At 45.9% G+C, this 17,000-nt stretch overlaps 1 protein-coding gene across 19 annotated transcripts in view; it reads left to right on the top strand.

The window, feature by feature from the left end:
- The window catches only part of PTPRT (protein tyrosine phosphatase receptor type T), a 1,148,549-nt gene that overhangs the window by 986,276 nt on the left and 145,273 nt on the right, over positions 1-17,000 (top strand). For 15 of the 19 annotated variants that reach the window (XR_012061742.1, XM_072944247.1, XM_072944255.1 and 12 more), the window contains 2 exons: positions 4,950-5,085; positions 14,795-14,824. Coding sequence is in view for 18 of the 19 variants with exons in the window: in XM_072944247.1 (XP_072800348.1) it covers positions 4,950-5,085; positions 14,795-14,824 (166 nt within the window). In the remaining variant the exon portion in view is untranslated. The remainder of the gene's footprint in view (positions 1-4,949; positions 5,086-14,794; positions 14,825-17,000) is intronic. The other 4 variants (XM_072944245.1, XM_031687817.2, XM_072944252.1 and 1 more) reach the window with 1 other exon arrangement.

Below are 17,000 nucleotides of genomic sequence, written 5' to 3'. Positions count from 1 at the left end.
TTCTGATTTACTTGGACTAGTCTCAGGTTGGCTCCCAGCGGAGGGCAGGGATGGAGGGGATACATCCAGATCCCTCCCCCGTCTCTCAGTGCTCGGCCCCACAGCCCCTGCTTAGTAGACGGGAGTTGCCCAGGGCCAGAGAAGGAGCCTTTCAGGGGCTGGGGACTGATAGTACGCTTGACTCTCATGAGAAGGGTGGACTTAGGGCAAATGTAATGCAGTTACCGTGTTACTAACAGGCCTCCAGTCCCCTTGGATTTCTGGCCAGTGAGTCAGATGGCCAGCCCTCTGTGTGGACCCAGTGTGGGCACTTCCTTAACAACAACTCCGTCAGGGACAGTTCGTTGTAATGCTCAGGAACCGAGCCTTGGGTATGGAATCCCAGCTCTGAAACTCTCCAGCAAATGGCTTTGGACAAGTCACTTCCCCCATTTGTTAAGTTTCCTCATCTATATAAAAGGGAAAATAAAACTAGCATCTTCCGTGTCAAGTCTTGTGAGGATTAAATGACTTAATCTGTGAGAATTGCTTAGCACGTTGCTTGGCACCCAGGATTGGATCGATACATTCAAGCTAAATTTTTTTTTAAAAAGTAGTAGTAATGGAGCTTCTGTTTGATGGAGTGCTCAGCACCTGCCTGAAAGAGCTGGTTGCATCGCTGGGGGCCCCATCATTAGCCAGCCCTGGTGTGCTTCCCTGTTAGTCCTGTTGTAGGTTCTCATCTGCTCCATTGAGCATTTGTGACTTGAGTCCCCTGGACACACTCCTGACTCTGCAAAAGGAGCAGGACTGGCCCGTCCTCTGTCTCTGTCCCTTTCCTCTTCCTCTCAGATGTGGGAGCCACACGGGAATGCTGTCTGACCTTTGGTCCCAGAGCCAGTTCCTCAATACCTGTGACGCCTTTGAACTCTGTCAGCACTCTTCCTCTAGGAACAGAGGCCCAAATCTCCAGTGGCTAAAGAGCAAATGCCCTTAAAAGGATGCTGAAGTGGAAGGAGGACTTGCCATGGCCCAGGGTAATTCCTGTGTCTGGAGTCTAGTTGGACCGGCCAAGCCTGGCTCCTCCTAATAACCTCACTGTGTAGGGTCGAGGATTTCAGGTCTGATGCCTGTGGGCTGAATTCATTGAATCTGTCTAAACCCCTGGGCTGTAGCCTCTCAGAGGGCCTGTCTGAATGTCCTGGATGGTCCTCTGTGGTCCCCAGGTGTGCTCCATTGTTGATTCATGGTCATCACTGAAGGTGCTTCGGTTTAGGAACATCTCAGAATTTACTTTGGAAAGGTTTTCTAATCCTCACTCGGGATCTTCAGATCTTGCTTTTTGGGAGGGAGCTTGGGTAGAGAGCTTGATTCTCTCCTAGGCGCAGCATCTGACACAGCTGATTACTCCTTCTCTCTTGAAACACTGTCTTCTCCTGCCTCTAGGACACTCCACTCTCCTGGGTTTTATCTCAGCTGTCTGGCCTCTCCTTCTCTGTCTCCTGTGCAGGCTTTTCTTCCTCTGCCCACTGCTTCTCTGTCCACTCTTCATCCTTTCCCTGTGCTCCAAATACCACGTGTGCATACGACTCACACCCTTTTACTTCCCGCTTCAACCTCTTTTAAGGCTGGCATTGTAACTGCCTACTTCTCTAAAGTATCTCTCAAGCACAAGTTGCCCCAAACACCAGTATTTTCCTTCCAACTCTGTTCCTTTTTAATCGTTCCCTGAACCCTTAAACATCATCATTATCCTCAAGAGTTCAGTTCTCTTTCCCTTATTCCCCATATCCAATCTATCAACAGTTTTTATTTATATCTCTTTCAGGTAATTATCTCCTTTTATTGCATCTTTCTGTCTTCACTACCATCACCTGAGTCCAAGCAACTCTTATCTCCCATCTGCATGACTGTAGTGGTTTGAAAATGCATCTCTCCAATCCACTTCGGCTCCACCGTGAGGCCGGAACAACCTGTTGGAAAAACCAGTCTGACTAAATCATTGCTCCATGAACAACCTTTGAATGACCCCCTGTGTTTCTTGGGATAAAAACAAAAACTCCCACCGTAGCCTGTGAGGTTCCTGCGTGGACTGGCCCCTGCTGCCCTCTCCAGCTTCTCTCGCCTCGCTCTCCTTGCCTTCTCGCCCTTGTTCCCCTCCCGTTCTTCCATGTCTTGACTGCACCAGGCTCCTCGCCCCATCGGCCAGCCTTGGCCAGCGCTGCCTCCTCTGCCGCCCCCCGGGTGCTCCTCTCACGCTCTCCCTGCCTAGTTACAGCCTGTCCTCCCTCGGAGCCCGCCCACGGCCACTGCGTCCCAGAAGTGACTCACTTCCCTGTCACGTGTTTGCCACGCGTCACCTCTCTGTTCCAATCCTTAACCCAGTCGAAAGCTTACTGTTACTGATTATTCGTTAGTTCCATTCCCTCCGCCCCACCCACCACAAACTGTAGGCACTCTGAGGGCAGGAACATGCATTGCCGAATGTCAGGCACGTAGTGGGTACTTGTGATTACTTATTGAAGGAATGAAGTGTGAATCTCAAGCTACTAAGTGTTCCTAGGGGAATAGGATCCTCTCCATGGCTTTGCCTTTGTGCCTCCAGTCTCTAGACTAGGATCTCATAGCAAGTGTTAAGCCAAGTTCAGCTACACCAGTAGTCAGTGCCCCAGAGCCAACACTTCCTCCAAATCCAAATAAAACCACTCTTGACACGCTTGAGGAAATTATGGTCTGAGGTGCGTAGCCTCCCCTATGCTTAGTCACGTTCTCTGTCGTGTGGATTAGACATATCTTGGAAATCTTGTCTCCAAACTAGAAAATGAGAGCTACTCAGGACCTGCCTGTGCTCTGGAGTGTGAGACCAGCCCTAAGAGGTTGGCCAGCTCCTCCAGGGAGTCTCTGGCTGTAGACAGGCAGAGCCTGCTCAGACTTTCCTGGGGTTTGATGAGTGAGGCTTGTATTTAGCTGGTGAGGGGAACTGAATGAAACCCCTCACCCATAAGTCCTTCCAGGAGAAGGCTCTCCGACTCCACTGACAGCATAGTTGGGCACATGAAACATGGGTGCTCAGTGGCAAATTAATGGATGACTGAATGAAAACACGGAGCAAGCAACTGCAGCTTGCTGGCCTTTGTGTCATTCAGTCTTCATCTGTTGACCAACAGTGGTGAGGACGGAGGCCTGTGCTAGACACTGGCTTTAGAGAGACGCCCAAGACGCACTCCCTGTTCTTGAAGACATGCTGTCCCACTAGGGAGACTTGACTAAGTAAACCCTACTTTTCTAAGTTACCAGAGAGTCTGGGGGAAGTGCTCTGGTAACGGAAACTCATGACGTTCTTAAGCAAGAAAAGGGGGTGTCCTGGAGGACCATTCTGAGACATCAGTGATGTTGGAGAATCAAAATCATAGCATTAGCGTCCCTTCAACTCAGCTAAGTTCTGTGAACACATGGCTGAAAAAAAAGAGAAACTCAATTTGGTTTCATGAGAACAAATGTGTGCGGGCAGAGATGCCATCCCTTTAGCTAAACATTAAACAACCACAAACATGAAGGGAGCACCTATTACAAGCCAGACTCTGTGCTAACATGAGGAAACAAAGATAAAGGAGGCATAATCTTACCCCCGAAGTGCTTGTAGACCACTGATGGGGAAACAAATCACTAATAGTATCAGTTCACTGAGAGATGTGCCAGGTGGTACAGAGTGTTAGCAGAATTTAAGAAGAAAGAGGAGCTCTCCTGGGGCAGCCAGGGGAGGTGGTGTCACTGATAAAGGCTGAGCTGGTGCTGATGTGGCAGAAAAGTAGGGACAGGTCAGGGAAAGGATATGCTGGATTTAAGCTGCCTCACACAAACGTGACCCCAGTGGGAATGTGAAGAGTGACAGGGAGAATTCACTGAGGTGCTGGTAAGCCCCAGACCACACTCCAGAAGTGCTCACTTCGTATCTGAAACACGAAGGTGCCTCTGTCCCCAGTACACTGCGTGAGGAGGCGGGGCTTAGGCATGCTTTGGCTACTTCCTTTTGCTATGGCATGAGCAAAACGGTTGTTTTGGAGGAGAAAGATTGAGGGACTAAGGGGTCTTAAAAGTTGAATTCAAGGTTCCTGACCTTTGAGACCTAGACTTAGAGTCAGAAAACCTGTGGAATCCTGGCCCTGACCTTTATCAGTCGTGGGACCTTTAGCAAGTTCCCCTTGTTTTCTCATCTATAAAATGAGGATCTGGGGGACATTTACAGGGATTGACCAAGCTGGATCCGTGAAATGGCTCAGTACGGGACTGAGGGTGTAGTAAGTGCCTGGTTCCCAGGCTTCCTTGATGTGGAATTGAGTCGGTGAATTAGTACCTGGCAGAGCAGATAGGATCAGCATTAAATTCTAAAGATGAAGTGGGCAGATGCAAGTGTCCTGAAGCCAAGACAGTTTCCTTCAATGCACTAAATTCTACGCCACCATTTGTTTCACGTAAGGCACAAAGTGAAAATACTATGTTTTTATCTTTAGAAATCTAGTGATTTTAATTGTGTTACCCTGCTATAAAACTGTTGTTTTCACGTTTTACCTGAAAGAATTAAGTAGGGTTTGGAATCATTCCATGAACCCAAGAATCCGACAGTAGTTCTTGGTTTGATCCTAGGGACAAAGCAGAATGAGGGGTTAAATTCTCTGCTTGATCTCCTGGGAGGGCTCGGGAGCCCCCAGCTCAACATTTGTGTCACCTTGGGCAACTCAGTTTCTCTGCGCCTCAATTCTTCATGTGCAAAAAGGGCTATAATAAATCATCCCAACCTCACAAGGGATTAATCCTCGAAAGGGTCAAATGGGTCCATGTGTATAATGCCCTCAGCACAGTGCCTGGCCCATCATTAATACTCAGTAAATGAAACCTGTCGCCATTACGATTATGTCTAGTCACATACGCGAGCCTTTTCAATATCTTTCTTCCTCCCCTTTCCCTCCAAGGTGCTTCCACTCAGAATTCCAACACCATGGAGCCGGAGAAGCAGGTGGACAGCACTGTGAAGATGGCTGGCGTGATCGCCGGCCTCCTCATGTTCATCATCATTCTCCTGGGCGTGATGCTCACCATCAAAAGGAGGTGAGTTTCAGTTGCTGCCCTGCAGACTCTGTGAACCCCAGGTGGCCCCAGCAGCACTATATGGCCAGGTCCTTGCTGCGTTGATCACTTCTGAGCAGGGCCCTCCTGATGTAATTGTTGAGGTACTGAAATATTGGGCCGGTTGCGACTCACTGTGTTGATGTCTGAAGGGTATACAGGGTATGCCTGCTTGGCAAATGACTGTGAGATGGCCGGTTTCTTATGGGGCAGGTGTTCCTTGGGGTACCATGGGACTCCATGCATGATGAGTCTTCTCAGAGATAGCTGCTCTGCTGTGATTGGTCACATCATCAAGATTACTGGGGAGCCCCAGGGACACAGAGGAACCCAAAGTATAGATGCAGGAAATAATGCTTTGTTCTTTTCACCTTCATTCATCCCTGATTTTTCCTTTGGTCAAGCAGCAGCATCCTGTGCTGTCCTGCATCAAAGGGATACAGCCTCCAGAGGGAAGGCTCCTTCCTACTCCATGTCATCTTCCCAGCTGGATTGTTATTGCTTGTCACCTCTCAACAGGGTGTCTTCCTGGGCACCTCTGGTCAACAAACACAGTTATCTCATATTGCATGCTTTGCTCATAAAAGCCAGGGTGCAGGTTCCTTCCTTATCCTCAGAGTTCACTACACTGACATCTTCTGTTTGTCAGACATTCACAGGGCCTGAGGACACCACCAGGGAATTGCAGAGAGGGAAAGGAGACATCCGTCAGGGAAAGCTGGTGAACATCAGCCATCACTGTCCCTATGGTGCATGGCTATTCTTCTGAACAGGGAGTCCTCCTGCCTACATCACCTTAGCCCCTGAACCGCCACCATGTTCCCATGCCTTCTGCCCACCTCCGTGTCTTCTCAGTTTCAATGCCAGGATTCCAACCTTGGTCTCCACCCTCCCACTCCCCATTCTGCCAAAGCAAGCAAAACATTTATCTACATTATAATAGTATGTGCTGCGATGTGCCCTGCCCCCGGTTTAAAGAGACTTACATTTTCAAACAAACTACTCAACTCCTCAGCCAGAAGCTCTGGGTTTGGTTACAGAGTTCGGGAGAAGCCCCATAACAGGGGCCAGGGACTTGCTTCCACCCTTGGGACAAAAAGAGCTCCTGAAACTTGTTCCCACCAGAACAAAGGAACAGAATGCCCCCAAAGAAAAATTCTAGCTTCTACCTAAGGAGTCACATGAATAATGCACAAAGTAAAAAAAAAAAAAAATTCCCACTTCCAGCCATCACTTCCCACTCTACAAGTAGTCAGCCTTTTTTTTAGCCATTCTGGCACCAGAATGTCCCTGTGTGTCTCGTGGTTCTGTTCTGAATCAGCCAGTACCCTGTTTGAGCAGGACATCTTACCGGTAGGGCCTGTCCTTTCTTGACATCTTTGGTCTAATTGGGTCATTGCTTTCCTCAGACTCCCAGCAGAATGACTGAAGATTTAAGGTTCTCATCCAGCTAGTGATTTTCTGGCTAGAGAGGCTCTGGAGGAGACACATTAATATCGGGGGTCATGAGCCCCCAGAGTCATCATCAACATCATCGTCACCCCTAAAACAAGGCATGTTTCATGTCTCAATGAAAGTCAGCTGCTATTAGATGAGGCGGAACTTGAGGTCTGATTTCTCGGGGGGTGCAGTAAGCACATTGCACATATAAGGTCATTGATGTGTTCCTAGAGTCGCAGATGCATTAGAGACAGAGGTGAGTTTGGGATAGTCTACCTGAAAAATGTAGCCAGTTTCATAGAACTGCATTCCTCTTTGACAGACCCGAAAGGTTCTCCTTCTTTGCCGCTGATTTGTGAGTCAGATATGCTCTTCCAATTTTGCTCTTTCTAAAGCCTGGCTTAACCCACGTCACCATCATCTGTGAGCTTGTGAAGAAGTTTCACTTCCCTCTCAACAGCTATTTCTGAAATGTGTGACTTTCCAGGAGGGAGAAGAGGGCTTTCTGTTTTCAGGGCAGGAGCAAGGAGAAAGTGAGCCATCCGTGTGGTTTTTATCTTCGGCGTACCTTCATCATCTCTCACCTCTATCAAAACCATCCATCAGATCCAACCAGCAGGTGTCACGTGACCACCAGTTCTTTCCAAGACGCAAAACTCAGATGTTGTGGTGGCAGTGTGTGTGTGTGTGTGGAGAGGGTGCTGATCAGTGTTTGCATACACAGTATCTTTTGGAGAAAATTAAATTTTGCTGACCTAGTGGATGGTGATATTTTACAGATGGGTATAGGGGAAGGACAGGGGAGAAGAGAGAGGGTGAGGAGAGAGGAGTAGAGGGGGAAAAGGGGGGAGAAAAAGAAATTAAACATAGGCCTGCACTCTTTCCCCTAACCTACAATGTCTTCTGATGTCTAGAGATGTCCTAAGGGATAATGAAGTGCTTGGTGGCTCTCTTCCCTCTTCTGACCCCAACCCCTTATATAAACATAGGGGAAATGTCATTGGTCAATTGAGTCTGTCGCTAACTTACTTACCATTCACTAGAATGCTGTCCACAGCTACCTAAAAGGAAGAGATATTAAAGGAAAAGAAACCTCAAAATAACAGGCAGATCGTCACAGCTCCTAGTGTCAGCATCTCTTCAGCATCCTTTCATGACCTAGAGTTAGTTCCTGCATCCAGGAGCTCTCAGCAGGCGAATGCCTACTATACTCCCTACACTGGCTTGAGCTGAGCCTTCTCCCTAACCTCCATGGACACGGGCATGGGGGCTCCCTGTTTCCTCTGCTCCCAGTGAATTCAGCTGGCTCAAAGTCTTCCCCAGAGCTGCACCCAAATGTTTCCAGTACACCTAAGATGTTCCTAGTTTCTCCCTACAGGCCTTAGGGTTTCCCTGTCACCCTCTGAAGAGAGTCTTTCTGTCACTGTTAGGTGTTTTGTGTGTATGTATGTGATACTGAACTAGAAAGCTGGCCCAGAAAGGGCTAGAGATACAGAGGACCAAGGAAAGAGCTTAATGAAAGAAGCTAAATCAGTTTTCATTCAGAAGACTGGGGGAAGAAAGAGAGTGAAGGGAAGAGAGAGAAAAAAATCAACATAACCTGAGGAGTGTTTTGTTGTTTTGGTGGTTTTGTAATGGGTGGAGGGGAACTTGAAAAAAGAAAGGTTGCAGAAGGGGATATGAGATGTTGGTGAGCGATTCAAACAGGATTCCCTTACAGTTTGAAAAAGATGCAAATTAAAGTGTAGGCTTATTTTAATAGTACCTTTGGCTGTTCTAACTGGGCTTCACCGAATGCAGGACTGTACAGAATCAGAGGACTGCATGGAGATGCAGAGGACTGCATCAGTGTTAGAAGGGCCCCTCTGAGCCCCTCTTCAACAGAGTCAACAACTGGAGTGGTTCTAGCCAAGCTCACTGCAAAATGTTCATTCTTATGCTGTCACTGGATAATGGCTCCATCTTTTTCTCCTGGCTCTACTGATCACATCTAGACTGTAGAATGTTCTAGAATGGATTCCTGTGTGCCATTATGTAATAGAATATACCGCTTTTCATGGGCACCCTGTTGGATCCTGAAATAGAGAAAAACTCTCATTACTGCAGGCCTGGTCATCTTCTTCCCTGACCTCCTCCCTTTAGAATTGTTGGACATCTTCTCCCATGGGAATGAGCAACCAAGGGGTTGCTAGGCCCCTCTCTGGTCCCTTGGCTTAATCCCATAGGGTGCTGGATGCCTTCAGTGTAAATTAAGGTGAAAAGCTCAAGCCTTGATGCCTTACCCGGTGTATCTTGGTATTTGACACTCTCTAACTCTCAGCCCAAGTTCTTCCAAGTAGGAATCCTCCAAGTATTACCTCCTCCATGGAGTCTTCCCACAAGCCCCCCATCCCAGGAAGATCCTCTGCCATATGCACAGACCTTCAGCTGTGTATTCATCACACCACGTGGTGCTTGAGTTTTGCTGGACTGAAAATGGAACCGGCCTGGGAAGGCAGGTCTTCTGCGTTGGCCCTCTCTCACCAGAGTGCCACTGCCCTGTATCGTCTGCCCCTGGACACCCATCCTCAAAGTTTTTATGGTCAAAGACAAAATCATCACCAACCCACCAACCTGTTCCCAGCCCTATGTCCCCATCTCAGTGACGGTACTACCTCACATTTCATCAGCCAAACCTGTAGGATTCCATCACCCCAATACTTCTGAACCTGCCTCTTTACATTCTCTTGATCACATCCTATCCCTTCTCTCTCTCCACTGCCTCTTCCCTAGTGTAAGCCTCAGTAGCTTTTTTGTATGAGTCTCCTCCCCAGCCTCCCTGACTCTGGCCCCACCTCTCCAACCCATCCTCCTCCACGCTGTAGCCAAAGTGATGTTTCAAAAATGAAACTCGTACTCCCAAATCTGCATTCTAAAATCTTTCAATGGCTTCTCCTCCCCTATAACAATGATTCATGGGGTAGAAATGAGGGAAGAAACACATGTTTAAGTCATCTGGAGAGCTTTATCAAGCTACACTGTCCCCATGCTCACAAAGATCCTGGCAGATTTCCTGAAGTCTCCTGTACCTTTGCTTGTGACGTTTTCTCCTTCAGTGCCTGCATTCCTCAGTTCCATATGACCGGATTCTACCCATGTATAAAGTCTAATTAAAAAGCCACTTTCTCCAATAAACCTTTCCGACCTCCAGTCTAGACATAATCTCTTTACCATCTGGATCTCCTCCATAAGGATCCACGTTACATTCTGTCTTGTATTTGTCATTTGTATTCACATCTTATCTTCTCCACTGGACCGTCAGCTGCCTATTCTCATCCATCCTTACCACAAATGTGCCTTGCAGATACTAGGGATTCCCTACAAATGTGTTGAGTGGAGGATCCCAGTGAAACTAGAACAGATGGGGCCCAGGATTGACATTCATCTCTTGGGCAAGAAAGCTTCACTCAGAACAGAGACTCAAATATCAACATTGAGCAGCAAGGGTAAACCCAGCCCTTTGATGGGAAGGTGGGAAGGTTGGACAGGCAGTATGTGAAAGATGTACCATAGTCTGAGCCTTCAGTGAACATACTATCTATCCAGGAAAAACAAATAGTGAGGCAATAGGAAAAGCGAGCTACTGGGTGAGCCAAAGAGGCAGTGCCACTATTAGACTGTAGTGTGCTACGGCTCACAAAACTGAAACATGTAGATGCCCCACATCACACAGCTAATAAGTAGAAGAGTTGGGTCTCAAACTTGAGCAATCTGATAACAGAGACTATACTCTTAAACACCATCTAAGCTAGATGAAAATATAAAACAGGATTTGTTGATATGCTAAATTGTGTGACGTAATTTCTAATCCCTGCCATGCTGCTTACCAACTCTATATACTTGGGAAAGTTACTTAGCCTCTCTGAGTTTCATTTTCCTTATCTGTAAAACAGGAATAATAATGCTTCAGTGAGGATTAAGTAAAAGAGTGCACATAATTACTGAGAACAGCCCCTGACACATAAGTAACCTCCTGCTATTTAAATAGTAGCTATTATTATCATACATTTTATAAGTTTCTTGTCTGGCTCTTCCATCAGACATGTCGGCAGAATCAAGATCACAATTGTCTTTCTATCTCTGGTACTTGGCAGAGACACTCATACAGTGGGTCCTGAAAAAGCTTTTGCTGAATTAATGATGGAAAGATGGATGAGTGGATGATGGGTGGATTCTTCGATGAATGAGAAAATGAGTACATGGATGAATAGATGAGCATATGAGGTTGTGGGTTAGATGAACTAGTGGATGGAGAGACTGTTAAGTGGGTAGGTGGATGGATGGATGGGTGGATGAGTGAATGGCTGGGTTTTATGAGCTAGATGGAAAGGTAGATGGTCAAATGGATGGTTAAGTAGACAACTTAGTCCTGTTTAAAGAGTATGGAACAAAGAAAAGCTGTGTCTCAAGTCCCTCAAGTCAGTCTTGTCAGTCAACTGAAAAGATTCCACAGTATGTGATTTATTAAGTTTGGGATTGGTTTTTGTTTTGTTTTTTTCCCATGCATAGCTGTCTTCCTGATCAGGATCTTTGGTCTCAGGCAGTCTGTTACTTGCAGTATCACTGTATCCTTGTAAAGTTAGACCTTCAGTAAATCTTTAAGCCTTAGAGAAAGGACACATGCATACTGTGTTTTGATCACAGAGTAAAGAACTATAATCCTTGCCCTGGAAGACTTTGCAATTTAATTCGGAAAAGCTACTCAATTAATATAAACTGTCAGCTACCATCATTCCAGAGTTGCCTTGAAGCTGGGTCAGGGATAACAGTGGATTTTGGTGACATCCAGGATAACTCAGCTGCTTGGAAGAGGTTCAGGAAGCATGTTGTCATGAGGAGGTGGCTCAGGCAGAGGTGAATCCTAAAGATTGAGAGCAGGAAACCAGACAGTCCAGAATGACGAGTGCAGCCTGCAACCCAGGAGTGCCGCCTGGGGCTCCTGGCAGTGAAAACATCATGGCGCAGGATGGTGGAGGCCTTGCAATGGCTTCAAAAATACACAAAACAGTAGATCTAGGGAGGGGTCACCTCTTAGAGCCTCAGAGAAGAATAGTACCTGCTCCACGGGGCTGGCGAAGGATTGAAAGAGACAAGGCTTGTGGCATCTCAATGCCTGGCCCACTGCCTTGCCCAGCGTGTATCTCTTTTCTTTCTTTTTTGAAGGCAGCACAGGCTAGTGGTGTAGAATGTGAGCTTTAGAGCCATGTTGCTACCAAATCCAGTTACTATCTGTGTGATCTTAGGCAAGTTATTTACATTTCTTTGCCTCAGTTTCCTCATCTGTAAAGTAGGGATAGTAATGATACCTATCTGTCAGGGTGGTTGTGAGGAATACATGAGTTAATGCATGATGAGAGCCCAGAGCAATGCCTGGCACATAGTAGGTGCTACGTAAGTATTTGTTCTTATTTTAGTACTATTTTAAATACTCCTAAGGAGGTGAGCTCTTGGTTCCTGGTCACCAGAGTGAGAAGCAGCCAACCTTATGTGTGTGGATAAGGTTGGGACATAAACTCCCCTCTATTGAGCCCTGCTATACTTCAGGTGTTTAGATTAACATAATCTAAATATTAATTTAGATTAATATAACTTACTCACTTCTGTATTACATGTCGCACGTGATTGGAATATAATTTAGATGAATAGAACATAATGTTAATGCCCACAGTGACTCTTGGGAATACAGCATTATTGTCCCCAACCTTGCGATGGAGAAACTGAGACTCAGAGATACATAGCGACTTGCTCATAGCCATGTAGTTAGCGAGTGATAGTTCTGGGTTCTAAGACTTATCATATTTCCACTCCTTGGAGCTGTTTAAGCTGGCAGTTATCCATGCCTTCACCTTGGGACATGGATCAGGAAACAGGTCCAGGGAGAGGAATCGACTTGCCCAAGATGTCACAGTGAGCAAGTGAAAGAGCTGGGGTCTGAACACTATCTTCTCTAGTCTCACCCAGTGTTGTTGACAATATGGAGAACACAGATGCCTCTAAGTCTTCATCAGATGGATCCTGAGCTTTCTGCCCCTGAGGAGTCATATTCCCAGGCCCTGGACCACAGAGCCAGCAACAAAGAAGAGGAGTGGGCTTTTACGCTGCCAACCCGTATGGTTGGTGAGGGATGTTGGATGACTTGTACGGGCTGTTCCCTTCAGTTGGTAGTTCTTCACCCCTTCCGTTATCTAGGGCCACTATTCACTGGCCAAAGATATTGAACAATTTTATGAGTGACCAGATCTTACTGCACAATGGTTCATTTTCCCCAGCACAGCCTCCCAAGGAGGCACAGGGCTTCCCTTCTGCTGTGGCATCTTAACTCTCAGATGTCACCTTCCTTCTGGAGTGATGGAATTTGGCTCTCCTTCCTTATAAATGAGAGAAAGCCTAGAGGTGGCCCTAACTTAGGGGCTTTGGCCACTTCCTACTTGAGAGGGGGAAATTTGGAGCTCTGTGGACATGTTCCCACCCTATGGATATAAAGACCGTTATCTTCCTGTGCCAAGCAAACTGGGTAACAGTTGCAATTAACCAAATAACTCAAGAAGGAAGGAAATTATTCTTGCCTACTCAAATGGATATTTGTGAATCTGAATTATTCAGAAGTTTTTCTCAATCCACAAATGTATTAGTCATTGTCAGTGTAGCTAAGTCTGTAAAATAAAAGCATTCCTATTTATTTTTCTACAAAGTATAGAAAGTTATAACAAAGGGAATATCATGGACTTATTGGACTTTCTTTCTTTCCTTCCTTCCTTCCTTCCTTCCTTCCTTCTTTTTTTTTTTTTAATTGTTCAGAAGCCAAGAGCTAGAAGGGACATCAGAAAGAGGTTACAGACATTGATTTTTTAGCCCTTCTTTTGGAGGGTGGAATTTTTCAGTCATGTGAAACCTTAAGCTCCAATTTATGAAATAGATTAAAATGGAGAAGCTCTGGCTTTGGTGGATGGCAGAGAACCAGTAGCCCCACCTGCTCGGGTCCCACCTTCCCCATTACAATGAGTCTGCTCTACAGAACCCCTGGGCTCCTGGGAACACAATTTGAAAACTACTGTTTAGTTCATTCATGTAAGGATCAGATAAGAAAATGAAGGCACAGAGTTTATTCAAGATGTAGTCTCTTCAGGCTGAAGTTTGAAATTCCTCTCTCTTAGTGAAATCCTCTTTCGTGATGAAATTTGAATGTTCCGGTTATCCACTGATAATGTAGCAAACTATTTCCCGAAATGTAGTGGCTTAAAAATAAGCCATGAAACTTACTGATTTGTTTTGTTTTGTTTTGTTTTTCATGAATCTGTACCTTGGTCATGGTTTGAAGGAAATGGCTTGTTTCTGTTCCATGGGATCAAAGGTCTCAGTTGGCATAATCCAGTTGGCTGGGCTGGGACAGTTAGGGGGCTGGCTGGACATCTCTTCCTCTTCATAGAGTCTTCTGGCCTCTCCATGTGATTTTTCCACATAGTCTCTTCAGCATGGCAACCTTGAAATACTTAGACTTCTTACATGGAGGCTCAGGGTTCCCAGTGAGGGCTCCAAAGACCCAGACAGACCTGCAAGGCTTCTTTTTGTCCTGTCCTAGAAAGTCCCAGAATGTAGCTCCTACCACATTCTCTTGGCCACCTACGACCAGCCCTGATTCAGTGTGGGAGGGCACTACACATGAGTACTGGGAAGTAACGGATCATTGGGGAGCCATCTTGGATCCCGGCTACACAATTTCCTTGCTTTTGGCATGACCTTACAAAATCGATTCTGATGTGATTTGACCTAAAGCTGAAGACAGAAGTCATTTTGGTTTTCCTTAGATCATAGGAGCACGGTCCTGTGGAAGAGTGGTAAACCAGTTCCAGAAGGGTCAGAAATCTGAACCAAGGCCAAAAGTCATAATTATAAGGAAGCTAGTTTTAGTTACCATAAAAAAGAATTTTCAAACAACTAAAACAGCCAAATGCGATGTGGCTTCCTCTGCATGAATAGTGAGTTTCTCCATCATAGGAGAGATCTCTCTCATTTCTTCCACCACTGAAACTATCTGATTCTCAGCGACGATGAGAAGCAGGGAAACCCGCATCTCCTTGAGCGTAGGGATGCTGAAATACTGTGTGCATTTCTAAGAACCAAGATTTCATATAAATCTAATTCTTGTTTGTTTGTCTTTTCTTTTTCCCCCTTTTTGGACATTTCCTTCATCTGACTGCCCATCAATATATAGAAGAAATGCTTATTCCTACTCCTATTACTTGTAAGTATCGACCCGGGGTAACTTTGCTTTGTGCCCTGTAAGGCAACCTGTAGCATGCATTTCCTGCACCAACCAAGTGTTTGTTGGTTTCTCATAATCACTTCTGTCTAAGCCATCTGTAGCCTCAAAGTTTTTATTTTACCTAGATGTTTTCCATCTGAAAGTGCACTGTCATTGTTCATGTCCATTATGTCTCTGCCATCTTGGATTTTGCCCTCTATTTTTGGAGATGTGAAGGGCTGCTTCTTCTTTGTCAGTGTAATTTTCTAGTTAGAAATCCTCGAATTCCAGCAGGAAGAAAACCTAATCCTTCTGCACGACCTGCACACATAAAACAGAATCACTGATCTCAGCACCTTCAGAGACAATTTGTGTCTTCCTGAGGAACGTGTAGCCCTAGGGGCTCAAAGATTAGAAAGAAATTCATTGGCTGTTTCCACTATTTCAGGAAGGCTATAGGGAATCATGACTTTATCTAGAACCAGCTTCACAGGTGACAGAAACATCCAGGGTCTTCGCTTTGGGCTGGAATTATCTCAGTCTTGTGTTTATCATTAGTTATCACATCCTATCAATGCATTTTGTTGGTAGTTATAGATGGCTGATTGCCTAACAGTTTTCTTTGTACTTTCTAAATAAAGATGATGATTTTTCTTATTACTAAGCCAGGCAATTTCACAACGTGACAGTAAAGGAGAAAAAAAATCCATAAATAAATCCTTGGAAATGAAAAGTTAGGAAAACCACTGAGTTAATTTCACATTTCTAATATGTGTTTTCCATATTTGAAAACTGAGATCCAGAGAAGTGTGCAAAATCTTGCATCCAGTTAGCAAAAGAGTGGGATTAAAACTCAGAACACCTCGTTCCTTGTAAAGTGTATTGTCCATCATTCCATGTCTTCCTCCACCCCTGGCAAACCCAGCCTTGTGAGAAGAGTCATATCTGTTAGTGATCATCTGCTGAAGGCTTCACAGATGAGGATGGAGCCAGCAAAAGGCTCTCCCATCCCTCTGTTCAGTGTTTGGGTCCCTGGCCAATAGGCCCAGGCAGTGAGCAGGTGAGAGTCTGGTATCCCCACCCTCATGCTGTGTAGGAACCAGCGAACCTGGACTACCAGTACTGAAAGTATCAGAGAACGTGCTTCATTTGTTCATTCCTCCGTTTAATAAACATGCATTGAACATGCTCATTATGTTCCAGACACTGTGGATGGAGAGATGGCCAGGACTTTGAGCCCCACCCTCATCATGTTTAAGCCTATCAGAGAGACTAGCATAAAATCAAATACTTGAAATGTCAGCTGAGATGGACCTACGTGTACCGTGGGACAGGGGCACTTAGTTGGGTAACTAATTTTTAATGAGGCAGGGGATAGTTACCAGTGCTTTTAGAGATAGATTTGCCTAGTGCTGAAGAAACGAGAATTCTGAGCAGAGGAAACAGCTTCTGCAAAGACTCAGAGGTATGAAGCAATACAGGATGTTGTTGCTCAGGTAGAAGGAGAGTGAGCTTTGGGGGTCATACAGCTCTGGGTTCAGGTCACATCTCCATCACTCACTAGTCACATAGCCTTGAGCAAGTTTTCTGAACTCCCTGAACCTCATTTGTCTTGACTCTAGAATAAGAATAATAGAGTCTAACTCATAGGGAATGAGGGCTTTTTGTAAAGTTCCTGGCACAAATTCGCCCTCATGGAATGTTAATTTTCTTCCCCTCCCCTTTCAGAAACCATAAGGAGTCAGGGCAGTAGTGGTGGCCCCTGGGTGGCCTCAGGTCTTTTAAAGGTTCTTCCAGCATCAGTGTTCCACAGTAGGTGTGGGCATGCAGTGGCCCCTCACGGCCTCTAGGCACCTCACCCCATTGGTCTGAGAGCCGTGTACGTAGCACTGTCTATGGATGCCCACTTTGTACCATTCTCTGTGCTGGACACTGTGGTGAAATCAAAGATGAACAGAGTGAGGGCACAGGAGACAGACATGCAAGTACTTGTAGTTCAGTTTGCAATGACCAAGGTGGGACTTTCAATGGGTGCAGACTTAGTGTTCGACATGACACATCCTAGAGAGTGAAACTCACGCCAGCTCAGGAACTGACCATGGTTACAGATTCAGAGGAGGAGAAGAACTGGCAAAGCAGACGGGAGACAGGAAGAGAACCGGAAGAACCAGGAGCA

The sequence above is a fragment of the Vicugna pacos genome, chromosome 19, assembly GCF_048564905.1.
Source record: "Vicugna pacos chromosome 19, VicPac4, whole genome shotgun sequence".
Taxonomy (NCBI): domain Eukaryota; kingdom Metazoa; phylum Chordata; class Mammalia; order Artiodactyla; family Camelidae; genus Vicugna; species Vicugna pacos.
Note: the sequence above shows the minus strand (reverse complement) of the source record. Positions and strands in the feature narration are given on the sequence as shown.